This window comes from Thermobia domestica, chromosome 18 (assembly GCF_964235325.1).
Source record: "Thermobia domestica chromosome 18, izTheDome1.hap1.1, whole genome shotgun sequence".
Taxonomy (NCBI): Eukaryota; Metazoa; Arthropoda; class Insecta; order Zygentoma; family Lepismatidae; genus Thermobia; species Thermobia domestica.
The window spans coordinates 44909463-44925451 of NC_137471.1; the positions used below are offsets into that span (position 1 = coordinate 44909463).

A 15989-nucleotide genomic window follows, 5' to 3' on the forward strand; every position below is an offset into this window, starting at 1 on the left:
GAGATACTTCATTTAGTGTTTGCCTAGCATTCTGTTCCAATAATTTTTCATTTTTTCCACTCACTAGCAGAGTGGTATCGTCAGCGAAAAGGGTGACATCTGCCGAAGATATGCTTTTTTCAAAATCATTAATATATAAAAGGAAGAGCAATGGCCCTAGAATAGATCTTTGTGGAATTCCGTGTTTTATATATAATTCATCTGATAAATAGCTTTCTACAATGTCATTATTCTTATGCATTATTTCTACGACCTGCCTACGATTTTTTAAGTACGAACCAAACCAATCCCTTGCTTTTCCACGTATTCCACAGTTCTTCAGTTTGTTCAAAAGTAAACTGTGTTGTACTGTATTGAAAGCTTTAGACAAATCAAGAAAGATTCCTATACACACAGAGAAAAATCCGTTCTCCGGGCAGCGGTATATTGTACAAGTATACGGTATCCTCTTGCTTACTATAGAAATCAGTACGAAGCATACGTTATCCGTATGCTACATAGGCATTGCCCTTAGATGTTACATCTTGCCGTTGCAGGATGTCTGACATCTAACAGTTTCCCGTATATCACATACATATACTTATGTTACCTTCGTCAGCTATATGTTATATACGTCCATTTGTATGTGAGATCCTGACCGCCTACATTGTTTCATATAGAAAGTACGTATAGATGGAACACTTATACAGAAAGTATTATAAAACATGCGTTTTCAGTTATACGTCTGCTGTACGTTAAGTCCAGAAACTACAGGAATTACGTATGTAACCTATCTTTTTAAGTACGTCACCTACAATTTTTTTTCTCAGTGCAGTTTTCTTTCTTATCTACAATATTTCTTACTTTATCAATGAAATTAAATATTGCCGTGTTTGCAGATCGACCTTTAAGGAAGCCATGTTGTTTTGTTGAGGTAACATTTTCTTTCAATAAAAAATTAATTACCCTGTTATACATAATCTTTTCCAAGACTTTTCCAACGACAGGTAGGAGAGATATTGGTCTGTAGTTATTTATGTTTTGCTTTTCACCTTTTTTAAACAAGGGCTTAACTTTCGCAATTTTTAACTTTTCTGGATACTCGCCATTTGTAAGTGATATATTTGCTAAATGACAAAGTGGCTTTGTCACCTGATTGAAACATCTTTTCAATAAATTATCTGAGATTTCATCAATTCCAGCTGTATTTTTGTTTTTGAGAGCTTTTATTATATTTGCTATTTCACCTTCTGATACTGGCTGTAGAAAGATTGTTTTTTCACATTTATTTGAACTTTGTTTAAAATTATTTACAATAACTACTTTGTGGCCATTCTGTTTACATTTATTTACTTTATCATCATCCATAATTTTTGCGTTTGTCTTGTCTTGTCTTCTTCACCAACTATCGGTGTTTTTTAATATAAGCATCAGCATTATTAGCCAAGTATGCTAAAAATGTATGTAAATTGAAATGTTTTTATTATTATTTTAACTATTATTGCAAATGGCGTAAGCCGCCATTTGCATTTTTTCTGGTCGACTTTCAAGTCGTATTTCCTGTTACATATAGTATTAAATATGTTTTAAAGTATTAATTGTTCAAGTATGATAAGGTAAGTAAAGCAATAATATGTCAAATCCAGGTAATAATTATGATGTGTTAGTTAGGTATTAATGTAGTCAAAATCGGGAAGGAGTTCCAGTGGAAAGAAGAGGGCCAGTTACCCAGTTGATCGGGGTGAAAATATTGAATAAAGTGAAATATAGATGAAATGAATGCGTGTAAAGTAATTGTAAATGTGTATAAGTGTTTTCGTGTTTAAATGTGATGAGTGTAGATGATATATGATGAATATTTTTCACTTTATCCACTTCGTCTTCAGCAGCTCACTATCTGAGATGTTCACACTTTCACTGTCTCCACGACACCTACTTCTGTTTAGTTGGCGTTTTCTCTCCTCTCTTTCTTTTACCAGCGCAAGCTGCGAACGCAGACAATAGAAGGCCAAGAAGTAAAGAATGTTTTAGGCATATGTAGGTTTTTTGTAAGCGTTTAAAGACATTTTCTGACTGAGAAATTACATAAACTGCTACTTAAGCAGAAATGCAGAGGACAGATTTAGTTTAAAATTATTCGTATAAAAACTGCTTGTTTCCTACATTAGGGAAAATTTATCGGGTAATTGGTACGAATTTTACATATCAGTGGATATTTTATTTATTATATTACTTAAGTGGTTGCAAACTTTCGTAATGTAACTGAAAATATTCCTAACAAAACCAACACGAAAAAGAATGTGTCTCTTTGTGACCATTTCGAGCTCATACTTTCTGTGTGCACTCTCCCAGATTCGACTCAATGTGGGCATAGATGTTCATTTTACTTCGACCTCACTCACCCTCGCCCTCGCAGTAGCAGTTGGCCCTCGCCCTCGTTCATCCTCGCCCTCGCAAATGGAATTGTCCATCGCCCTCGCGCGCCCTCACCCTCGCTGTCGAAACTTGTCCTCGCCCTCGCGCACCCTCGCCCTCGCCGTCGAAGCTTGTCCTCGCCCTCGCGCACCCTCGCCCTCGCGGCCAAAACTTGTCCTCGCCCTCGCCGTCGAAGCTTTTCCTCGCCCTCTCGCACCTTCACCCTCGCCATCGAAACTTGTCCTCGCCCTCGCGCACCCTTACCCTTGCAGTCGAAGCTTCTCCTCGCCCTCGCACACCCTCGCCCTTTTCGTCGAAGCTTTTCCTCGCCCTCGCGCACCCTCACCCTCGCCATCGAAGCTTGTCCTCGCCCTCGCGATAGGAGTTGTCCATTATCCTCGCTCGCCCTTGCCTTCGTGCTCAAAACTCTTTCTCGCCCTCGCGCACCCTCGCCCTCATATCATTGAGGGCGAGGGTAATTGAGGATGAGGAGGCCTCGAGAGGGCCTCCTTTGTGAGGATCAGAGCATCAATTATTCAACCTATTTGTTGAATTATTTCTTATCGTCAGTGGCGGATCCAGGGGGGGGGGGAGATCGGGGCGATCGCTTCCACCCAGAAGAGGAAACTTCTTTATTTTATATATACAAATAAAACGCATCCCAGAGTTTGGAGCTCTTAAAAGTAGCTCTAAGTATACGTCCTAAAGAAAGGAAACTAGACATATCATCGTATAACTTACTGTGGAACACCTAAAATGGAACAACTGTTACAATGGAGATCTCGGTCGATAGTGACGTTTACATCATTTATCAACAGTATCCAATGCCTTTACTTCAAAATGTTCCTTGAACTACGATGCAAGCATAAGTATTCAGCCACAAAAGGGCGGCTCTCATGAGGGTGAGGGTGAAATCAAGGTTTGATGAGTGGCGGTAGAGTGACTGCCGCGGACTATCTGATGTAGCGTAACTGAGGAATTTGAACAAAATCAAAGGGAAAGATCTAAAGAGCTTAATTTTGAAACTCCGTCAGCAAACAAATAAAATACTTCAGAACACTATTGTTGAATTATCACTCGGAAATATATACCCACTCTAACCTATAACATGAATGACTTCATTGATTTGAATGTGAATCTAAGTTAATTGGTATTTTAAAATATGAACTGAAATGTGTCAATGTGCTTGTAAGGTTAATTTCGATGCTCAAATATTGTTAATATTTACCACTAATAGAGATACATTTGTCCTACCTTAACAATGTTAAAATTTTTATTTTTTTTTTCAATAATTGCCATAAATATGAAACTTTGTCTTAAGAAACTACCCTAGGGGCCGATTTTTGCACTTTATCACTTTCGTCTTGGTTCATTTTTGGCAGCTCTCATTGTTGAAAAGTTTATTTTCAGTAATTCCCACAATTATGAAATGATATCTTTCAAACGTTGTCTCAAGGATTCCTTACACTACAAATACGTAAAGGCAAATGAAAAATGAAATCTTTAGTTTAAGATCCCACGATTATGCAAGCTAAATGCTAAAGGAGACAGAAGTGAATGATGAAAGAAATAGTTGAATGAGAATTTGGTAGGAAACTGGAGAATCCCAAGAAAACCCACGAACACGATGTCCTCCACCACGAACTTGCTTGGACGGGAATCGAACATGCGACCCTTCGAAAAAATGTAATTTCTCTATCGCTGAGCCACCGTTCCTCCCTAAATGGCACGCTCAGAGCTTAGCGCCTCCAGGGGCCTTGGAAAGATTATCGAGCCTAAAATGATTTAGCACTGACTTTTATAAATCCACCAATTCAACAATTAATAATGTCGTGCAAACTTTAATACGTGCAAACTTTAAGATTGTAGTAATGAAAGAAAAGATGAAATCTTTAGTTTAGCGCCCCAGAGTTATGTAACTGCTAAAGGAGATGGATGAAATTGCAAGTAAATGATGATGAAAGAAATGGTGGAACGGGAAAGTAAGAGAACAAACCTTTATTTTCTTTAGCACAAATAATTAAATGTGTAGATTAATTAATTTTCAGAAATTTTATTATAATTAGCAATTAAAAACTGAAAGGGCGATCACAAACTTTTCTTGCCCAGGACCTCACAACAATTTGTTACACGCTGCCATACATCATTAAAACAGGAGTAGAGTGACTGCATTATTTTGCTCTGTGGTTGAAAAGTAATAATGCAAAACAGACAATTATTGACTTGAAGAGATAGGATAGTTTAAAAATGACTGGGGAAAGCTTTTCCTCGCCCTCGCGCACCCTCACCCCCGCCATCGAAGCTTGTCCTCGCCCTCGCCGTCGAAGCTTGTCCTCGTCCTCGCGCACCCTCGCCCTCGCGGCCAAAACTTGTCCTCGCTTTCGCGCACCCTCGCCCTCTTCGTCGAAGCTTTTCTCCCCCTCGCGCACCCTCACCCTCGCCATCGAAGCTTGTCCTCGCCCTCGCGCACCCTCGCCCTCGCGGCCAAAACTTGTCCTCGCCCTCGCGCACCCTCACCCTCGCCATCGAAGCTTGTCCTCGCCCTCGCGCACCCTCGCCCTCGCGGCCAAAACTTGTCCTCGCCCTCGCGCTCCCTCGCCCTCGCGTCACTGTGGGCGAGGGAACTTGAGGGTGAGGATGCCCTCGAGAGGGCCACCCTCGCGAGGGTGAACATCTCTGAATGTGGGAAGGTCATTGGTAGGTTTGTTGATCTAAAGTTTAGGGCCCTTTTTTACCATCCAATTCGTAAAGTTCTTTTTTGTGGGGGGAGATATGTCCATTTTCTCGCAAATCTGGTAATTGTTCCAAAGTCATTTCCTATTATTAATGTCTGTTATCTTTATCACACAGGTCATGCACCTGCAGTGTAATGACTGTATTTAATTTCATTTTATCCACTACATTCAGTCCCTGTTGTAGCTATGCAACGACGCACAACCCACCAAAAATCCTTCGCCATCTTGATTCTGTTAAACATATCGATGATCTGCCAACGACATTTTTTGTTACTTGCTGAGACGTCGTTCCATCTGTCATGAATCGGGGCCGTTTATCCTAGCTGAATATCCGAAAGTCTCACTTCCTGTGGGAGACTCTCTTTCGCCGCCACTGAACGATTCAGAGTCATGAAATTTTGGATAGAGCAGATTACAAGCCTAAAACAATAATATGCTGCCTGAGCTCAGCGGCTAATAGTTTTGGAAATATTCGCCCGCAGAGTTTTGAACAGTTCTAGCTCTGAAACTATGCACTTCTGACCACAGATTCACATGAGCTTTTTTCCTTATTTTCAGTTTGGCGGTCTAGTTCATTCATATATATCCAATTTACTATCCCTTTAAATATTTCAGCAGCCTTTGTATTGTGAAGTGTGGCCATGTTCCCATTAGCACTGTATATTTCATATTTGTTTAATGTTACCAACCCTGGTGAAGTTGTTTGTGTAGTCGAGTATATAGGCTTCTTCGGCTTTTTATATGCTTATTCCGGTCTTGGAGTTACCTGAATGTTCATCATGTTGGCTTGCTGTAGCAGTATACCCACGGTCATGGGCGTCTCTGGCGGGGGGGACGGGGGGGACGTGTCCCCCCAAAAATTTTGAAGTAACATAATCTAACATTCCGCTAAGATACTAGCAGTTAGATCATTTCCTTTGATGTCCCCCCCCCCCCAAATTTTACATGCCAGAGACGCCAATGCCCACGGTTAAAAGTAGATCTGAAAAGGTAGGGTAATGGATGACGTCACGTCGTCCCTATCTTACATTGTAATTTTTTTTAGAAAGTGAGGTAACGGCGTCCTCCCGCGTTCCCCCTCATTTTTACCCCTGAGTATACCTTAGTATTTCTAAAGTAAGTAGTAAAGATAAAGATGATTTTATCAGTATCCATGGCACTGGACGGTTCCCCGCTAATTGCCAGTTCGTGGTGTTTCGGATGTGGATCTCCACATCAATCAAATTTTTTGTTTGATCCTGTTATTTCGTGAGTATTAAATAAACGAAGATAGGCAGGAATAGGTCATTTACACTGCATGCTTTTTCCCGTAAGATCCTGAGTAGTAACCAGGACCGGACTAACCCATCTGGAGGCCCGGAGCTAGCAAAAATATGTGGCTCCTACTGACTTTGCATAATACTTTTCTGTAAAAGTACAGTAGGCAAGTTAAGGGAATATGTTTCATATTATTGGTCATATTTTATATTATTATGATGATTGTATCTTTATGATTCTTTTTAGATAGCCAGTTGGGATTTCGATCAAAGTAGGGGCCCCTGTCCACATGGAGACCCGGGGCTACATCCTCTCTAAGCCCCCCTTAATCCGGCCCTGGTCCTGGTAGTAACTTATTTTTATGATGGTTCGCATGTGGATGCTTTCACTTCTTTAGCTCGTTCACCTTACAGAGTCTTTTTTAAACGCCGCTCGATTCTCATTTTAATATTTTTTATGGCGTTTCGTATGCTTATTTCTGATACTCCACTTATTTAGGTTCAGTACCTTTTCTGTCTGCTTCCAGCACTGCTTGCAAACAACATATCCACAGACTACTTCCCGCGTAAAATTCACCAGAGTTGTCACTTGGGGACAAAAACTGCTCTACCATTCCGGAAAGTATGCACGCAAGTAACCACAACGAACAATACCTAAAAATAACACTCTTCAATTGCAATAGGCAAGATCAAAAAAATAAATGTGTAGCCAAATGGTAACGAAAACTCGTTAAGGGCTAAATAATTTCATATATAGAGTACTCAGTAGCATTGCTACGTCTGTTCATGTCTTCGCGCACAGTAGAGTTCAATTGAAGTAAATGTTTAATTCAAGGTAACCAGACGTCCCGTTTTAGCCGAGACAGTCCCTTATTTTCAACCGTTGTCCCGTTTCTTTTCTGATTCTCAAACGGGACGCCTAAATGTCCCGTTTTTGAGCAAACATGACCCAGGTTTCCCGTAATTATTATTCAAAATATAAATGATCAATGCTAATTCTATACTCTTCCATACCAACACTCAATGGGAAGGTTCAGCCGCGCCTAGAACTTCTGAATATTCAAATGAGAATTGAGTGTTCTGTGGTTCAAGTGGGAATTGAGTGGGAATTCTGAGTTTTGAAGTAGTTAAAAGTATTTTTGGGTAGTACTTAAGTTAGAAACGCTGTGTTATCATTCTTACTTGTGTATTTTGTAAATTGAAAACACTGCTGAGACTCGAAATGCAATGTGGAAGCACCCCCCCCCCCATCGCCGATTCGTATGCGTCCCGTTTTTTAAAATAAAAGTTCTGGTCACCTTGGGTTAATTAAATGAAAGGTTAGGTAAAATGTAATACATATAAAAGGACACGCTTAATAATAATATAATTAAAATTAAAACCAATTTAATTATTCAAAAATTATATAATATTATATAATATTATATATTACTCAAAAATTATATAAGTAATATAATTACTTATCAAAACTCGATTGAGATCAGAATTCATCACATACATAGACGGATAATTAAATTAATCAAAATCAATTAAAGAAGTAACCATATCTTGTTATTTTAGACTGACAACACTGCATGAATTTACTAAAAATCTATTGAAGATCTGTAAACTAAACATTTTCAACATTTTAGTACATTTTCATACTCGACACTGGTTGACATGAGGTCAGATTTTGAAGATATACTACTGACAAGAACAAATACATTTTTCTCTCTGTTGGGAAAAGTAGTACAAAGTTGCTAAATCGCTATTGTAATTACAGTATCGTGTGTGATAGAGACTGAAACAGACATTACTCAAAAACAATATTAGTTGCTCATAGTTTGAAAGTATCGAACATGATGCGAAGCTATTTCAATCACGAACTGTTTGTTTCTGCTGGGAAAGATTATTTATCATGCAATCATACAAACGAACGATCGTTATTTGTAAAATAACTCATTTATTCATTTAGTGTATGTCTTCTGAAGATTTTCGACCTGTTTTTGACATCGCAATCGTTTGCAGTTATTACAAATACATGTAGGATAACCCTAAAACTTTTATTTATTCTGCACAGAATGCTTAAAATTAGTGAGAGGGGGAAAATGGAGTGCAGTGAGGCATACTTTTTTTTTTTTAACAATCTATATTTTATGAATTGCACATTCCGCTAGAAAAAGTGGGGAGAAAGGTCGTTATCTTTTTGGATAGATGCATGGCCTATGGTGAAAGAAGATTGTTTGTAACTACATTTTAACTATTTTCATGTATGTAAACTAACCTTGTGTGTTATTTTACAAAGCACAAAATTAGCAGTTCTTTAGCATGTCTCAATATAAATCACATTACATTATAGTATAAAGTACCTTATGGCACAAGTTATTTGTCAAGCTCTCAATTATGTTGCCAGTAAAATGAAACAAATGTTATGTTAGGGTATATGATACATATTTTAAAAACGTTACAATGAGACATGTTTCACTGCAGCCTCATATCAAAAATGGTTCTTTCTTTGAAAAAAAAAAATTAATTCATCCTGCGACCAGCTTAGATGTAATGTTACTAAAAATTCACTATGTATTGAGTATTTCACTATTTCCCATGCTGGAACTATAGTGAGACAAAACGACTTGATTTTTTTTTTTTTTTTTTACGTTTTACACACGTATGACATTAAATCAATAAGTAAGCGTAAATGAAAATATAAATATCGATGTGTTTACAGCCGTTTATATATATAAACAGCCGTTTAGTGTTTTGGTTATATATATATATATATATATATATATATATATATATATATATATATATATATATATATATATATATATATATAACAAAAACACTAAATTCAAGAAGAACTTATTATAAAGAAAGAAAAAATATCTTTCAACAAAGAAACGATCTTACGATCTTGAAATTGTCGAAACAAGGAGTATGAAAATCTTCTCAATTACCGTATATATTTATTTATAATTATTATAACTTGAAAACATATAATTAACTTTTAACGTTTAAGTATTTTTATTACTTTAATAATTATAAACATTGAAACGTGTAGGTAAACTACAAATATCGTTTACAAATGGTGATATATATATATATATATATATATATATATATATATATATATATATATATATATATATATATATATATATATATATATATATATATATATATATAAGAAGAAGAAGAAGAAGACTGAACGGCTAACTGACTGATCAACGGCCAGGCGAAACCACTTAAACTAGAAAATGCAAATGTAGAGAGTATATAGAATTTGTGACGTGAAGTTCACTAAAGGATTTTTGGAAATTCGAAATGAAATGAAATATTTGAGCTTAACGTCCCACGATTGTGTCCTTTAAGTTAAGGGAGACGATGATTAAAGCAAGTGAATGATGATGGAAGGATTGATAGAATGAGAAAGTGAAACGAAACGGGAATACCCCGAGAAAACCCATGAATATGATTGTCCACCATTTTGGAAATTCGAAGACGAAGGGAGAAATAGGATTAGAAATTATTATATTAAAATGTCCATATCTAGGAATCTCTGACAGTTAGAGATTTGAAATTTGGTATATGGACTTCTGTTTTAAAATAATTAGACACGTATTTAGGTAAACTTTTTTTTTGATATTTGACTTACAAAATAAGAAAAAAGTGTAGGTAGAAAAGAAGTAAGATTACAATTCTTAAACGGTAATAAGATTTCATAACTCGGAGTCTCTTAAGATTAGAAACATAGATATTTTTAGAGTCGTTTTGACGTATGATTAACGTCATACTAAAGATCTGGCTATTGCGGGAAACATATGTTAGTCAAACTCTTTAGTATGACACTAATCACGCGTCAGAACAACTCTGCATAAGACCCATAAAATTTTGTATTTGGACTTCTCATTGAAAATAGTAAGGCAATAGTCTCAGCGTTTTTTATGATGTTTGACGTAGATGGGAACAAAATTGGTTGGGCAGGAAAAAAGAGGTAGGAATACAACTAGAAATAAGATGCCCATATTTTGGAATGTTTTAATGTTAGAGACATGAAATTTGGTATTTGATTTTTTAATTTAAATAATCGAGCAATTGTTTCAGTGTTTTTTGCTATTTGTCCTAGGAGAGAATAAAAAGGGGGTGGGAATTGCAATTATAACAATATGTCTATATCTCGAAATCTCGTAAGGTTAGAGACATGAAATTTGATGTTTAGTCTTTTCATCTAAAATAATTAAATACGTTTTTCTGCGCTTTTAGATGTTTGACCTTGAATTAAAAATGGAGTTTTGGTGCTTTCCTAAAACGATCATATGAGACATTCGAATTTTGTGCGACACTTGAAATGCAAAATATCGCCCACGGAGACGTATAGGAGTATTTATTAGTATTAAGATATAATAAGAACCAAAGTTTATGCCATAAAACCCATTTATAATTTAATACAATAATTCACTTGAGTAGACGACTTAGAATTATTTTCGAATCTTAAAAAAAAAAAAAAAGTACTACGTGTATTGTAGTGTTAATTTGAACTTTTACATTCGGATGACAAATATCATGTATTTAACAGTTTATAGTTTAGGTTTTTAAATCGAAATTTGTTTCGAATGCATTCTTCGTGGTAATAGTAAAATCGAAAATCCAAGGGGCCGCGGTGGCTCAGTGGTAGAACGTTCACCTCTGGTGCTTGGGGTCCCCGATTCAAACCCTGCTCCCGACAAGTGAACTTTGTGGTGGACAAACACCGTGTGCGTGGGTTTTCTCGTGGTTCTCCCGTTTCCTCCCACTTTCTTCATTCCACCATTTCATTCATCTCTCATCATCACCGTCTCCTTTAGCCTAACCGGCATAAACGTGGGACGTAAAACTCAAAGATTTCATTTCATTTCATTTCGAAAATCCAAAAACATGATGTAGACTTATACATAAAGCAGGGGGAAATATCATCCGCAGAAAGAATATGTTTACTGAACATTTTATCCATAATTAAGTAACGATTTTATACAAAATGAAATTACGTTTTTATGTACGTTTAGCACCATAATTCGATCCTAGCTCCCGCCAAACGGGCTTTGTGATGGACAAATACTGCGTGTGTGAGTTTTATCGAGGTCCTTCCGTTTCCTCCCAGTTTCGTCATTATAGTATTATCATCCATCTCATTACAATCTCCCATTGGCCAGTGCATAATCATGAGACGTTGAACTTTAAAAAAAATAAGTTTCTGTTTTAGACAATTACCGGTAGGTGAAGATTTTATGCGCATTCAAATAAATATGTTATCCACAATCAAATAAATATTTTATACACAATCAAATAAAGATGTTGGGCATAATTAACCGCAAGTTCTAAAATTTTCTTTTAAGATTAGCAATGGAAAAAGGTGACTGTAAAGAATGAATCGTCTTTAAACAGGGCACGTTAGCTCAGTTGTAGAGTGCTAACATCAAACACAAGGAATTCCAGGTTCGATCCTACGAAATGAAAGCTTATGGTGAACGATCGCATGAGAGGGTCTTCCGCAGCTTATCCCAATTCTCACTTCACTCAGGAGCGGATTAAAGGCGGAGCCAATGGAGCTCAGGCTTAAGGGACCCCCAAAATCCCTCTCTTTAATACTAAAATATAGCAATCAATGTATTATATTATAGGCTTCAGACCCATGCTAATTTTCTTTCCTCTCGCTGCGCTCGTGGTCTTCTTCCAACAGCGTCTTCACGTTACTTGTTTTGTGAGGGAGTGAGCTATTTTGGTCCTCTATTACATACCAAATTATTAGCTTGTAGTGACAATTCCTTTGAAATATCTCTGTCATTGCTTAGAACAAATCTAGGAGGTTTTCCAAAACTCCTTAACAATAAAACGTCCCTATTCAAATCAATTTGGGCTCTCTGAGATACTAAAAAATCACCCCCTAATAACATGTCTTACAGCTTTACCTATTTGTATATGATTTTTCTCCTACTCTATTAGTGTTTTTACAAGAACTGTTAACCATTTGGGTTGTATTTCGCATTTCTGTATTATACTGCAGTATATGAGCATATAACTGTTAAGAATGAATGTAATTAAACTAATTATTGTAAACTTGGAGCACATTAAAATATTACAGCATAGTTCTCGTTGTTTCGATAAGCCTGTGAGGTTGTGGAAGGCAGCAAAGAAAATTTATGCGCTGGAATTATTCGTAACATAGGGCCCCCCTTGAAATAGTCGGCTCCAGGGCTCCAAAAGTCTTAATCCGCCCCTGACTCCACTAATTATTTCTGAACAGTTCACTTGCATTTCTCATAGGCATTTGTTAGCCTAAAGAACATTAAATTTAATTTTCCCCCTTAAGTATCATCTCTCATAACATTACTTACTTAATTTGATTGAATATATGTGAAACAATATAGGTATACGAATAATTTAGCCATTCAGATGCCAAACCGATTAACTCCATCAAAACGAGATTATTCGGTAGTGAGCATTTTAGTAACTTAGATACAATGTATTTAAATGAGAGTAATCAGCACGTTTATATATTCTAGTGGCAAATTCTTACATTATGGAGCTAGTCGATTTTGCCTCTGAAAAGAATGTCTTTTACAAGTCAAAAATGTGTAAAACTTAAAAAACAACAAAGAATGGAGTTAATCAGTTTGGCTTCTAAACGCCTCAATTATGCTTTAGCCCAGTGTTTCTCAAACTGTGGGTCACGACCCATTGATGGGTTGCGGCCGTTTCTTTGGTGGGTCGCGAGAAGTTTTTCCTTTTAATTGTGAAAATTTTATTTTCATACAGAAACTTATGTTGTAAAGTAAGTACCATTCAGGAAATGAAAATTGGAAGCGTTTGTTAATGAGGTGAAGAGTAAATGGTTATTCAGATCTCTGTGCCCTGTTGTACAGTCAGTAGAGATGCTGGGTTAGAATGGAACGATAATGGGTGAGTAAAAATCTATCATGGGGTAGGGCATTGCGTTGAGAATAATGTTAACTCTATGTTACCTTTATATGGAAATATTAGAAATATGATTTTACAAAATTTAAATGGTTTGAAATACCACCATTTCGTAGAATGACAATGTGTATTTGAATAAAAGTAGGAGGGCCACAAAATACTATTTAATATTTAATGTGGGTCGCGGTAACAACAAGTTTGAGAACCACTGCTTTAGCCGATTGTATAATGGGCATTCTTTGGGAAAGAAGGATGACCAACTGTTATATTCAACTACACCTTTCAAGAAATACACATCCAGAGCATATTTAAAACATATTTCACGTTAACATAAGTAAAACCTGTGTAAATTTGCAATTCTTGGTCCTACACAAAACATTCAGCCAAATTAACCAAGTGTTTAAGACAGGGATCTGATCAACATATGTGGTTTTACTGATCTGTAAGTTTTTAGAGATGCATTTCAAATATGTTTTAGTGACTCTCTTTTTTCTTTACAGGAAAAACAAACGAATGATATTAGCATGAAAGCTATTCTGGCAACATTTATTCTCTTAATTCTTCATGGATTAAATTTTGTTAACTCATTTCACGTCGAAAATCTATCAGACAATTTCCAAAAGATGTTATCAAATCTTGTAGTACATTATTTTCATGAGAGCAGGTGTGTAATGGTGTTGTGCGAGGAATTCTCTAAATGTGATTATTTCAACATTCAAATAACATGGAATAACAACTATGTTCCTGCAATTTTATTATTAGAGACGTTTGTTAAAAACTCAACCTTCCAGAAGATAACTTTAAAAACTATGGATTTCGGATGCAACACGTTTATTATTAAGTCGCACAATGTAACAGGAATGTTCCAAAATCTCAAAATTATAGCTGATCAATCAATTCAAAGAAACAGAAGAAGATATGTTGTAACGAGTGAGATTAATACAAACAACATAAAACTTATCAAGAAGAAGAAATGGATGCAGTTCTTTCCAGATGTTTTCATAGTCTCTCCTGTTGATAATTCTTCCCTGGAAACATCCAATAAATTTCACATTTTAAGTCCGACTCTGGAAAATAAGTTAATACCAGGTTCCTGGCAAATTATTTCAACATGGGAAAACAATTCTTTTGTTAATGGTATCAGATTGGAAGAAGATAGACTCAACAATATGAATAATGTATCTTTGAAAATGTTATGGTATTCATATGCTCCTTTCGCAACCAAGATTGGCGACTTTTATGATGGTAATGATTATAGAATAATGGAAGAGGTTGCTAGAAAACACAATATCACATGGGATATTTATGAAACGGAACCGGACATAATTTGGGGATATTACACAGATAACGATACATCAGCAAGTTATATGGGGAAACTGAAAACTAGCAATTTCCAAATATCCGTACCATCGGACTACTTAACTGAACCAGGAGCTAACACTTTTGATATCAGCATTCCATATTTGAAAGGAAATTTAGGTTTCCTCGTAAAAAAACCAAAGCGAAAACTAAACTTGTGGTCAGTATTTTTGCCTCTTTCAGGAATTGTATGGTTGGCAATTTTAGGATTTGTTTTCTTGTGTTGTTTTATTCTGTATGTAATTTCAGCTTGGCAACGTTATTCATCTGATTTCAATTCCAGAAATCCGTATTTAAGCCTTTCATATTCTTTGTTAAGTTCTTTTAGAATTATTGTGGGAATTGGAACTCCCCAAACAGGGTACTCTTCTATCAGACATTTTTTATTCTGGTCCTACATGATTTCAACGATGTTAATAACTGCATATAACTGCAATCTTGTTTCGTTCTTAACACTTCCCATCTATGAAGCACCCATAAACACAGCTGAAGATCTTTATAATTCTAGATTGAAGTGGGCATCGCATGACACAGGATGGGTCGAATATTTTGAAGATTCTTCTGATATCTTCTTACAAGGTCTAAGCAAAAGATATTTATTAATAACAGACGATGAAGTAATTAACAAGTTAGCTAAACTTGGAAAAGTTGCTGTACTAGTTGACAGATTGTTTTGTGGTCGTTTAAACAATATATACTATTTGTACGATGATACTGTGGAAGAATTACATTTAATGAAAGAAAAAGTTATATCCAATTTCTTGGTATTTAACTTACCAAGAGGATCGCCGCTAGTACAAAAGGTGAATAGTTTATTAAGTGTTCTTAGAGATTCTGGTCTAATCGTAAAATGGCAGACTGATATTGTGAATTCATTTGAGACAGTTCAGCGGACCCTGTCAGTGGTGTTTCAACAACATGAAGAATTACGTCCTTTAACATTAGCTGATATTCAAGGTAGTATAGTTTTCGTTGTAATTGGTCATGGTATAGGATTATTAGCATTTCTAGCTGAAAAAATGTATACAAGTAATTCACTTCACAGGAGTTAATAATTGTATTCTTATCATGAAAATTTTACCCAGAGAGGAGTACGAAATATTAGAAACAATTATGTAGTCAATTATGACTGTAAAAGTTACATGTTGGGTATTTGTAATAACCTCAGGTTAAGTAAATTCCTGGAATTTCTTACTGGTTCGAAAACAAAAGAAATAAGAAATAAGCAAATTCTCAAACAAAGCTAAAATCTCAATAATCCGGAATTCACATTTGTTTTCTCGCTGGTTCAGCAAATATCACGGCCTATCAT

At 36.1% G+C, this 15989-nt stretch overlaps 1 protein-coding gene across 1 annotated transcript; it reads left to right on the plus strand.

Moving 5' to 3' along the window:
- Nucleotides 1-14127: 14127 nt before the first annotated feature.
- LOC145675085 (glutamate receptor ionotropic, delta-1-like) lies at nt 14128-15729 on the plus strand. Its single transcript, XM_081745455.1, has one exon. The coding sequence runs from the start codon at nt 14128-14130 to the stop codon at nt 15727-15729; it is 1602 nt and encodes a 533-aa protein (XP_081601581.1).
- The last annotated feature ends 260 nt before the right edge of the window (nt 15730-15989 follow it).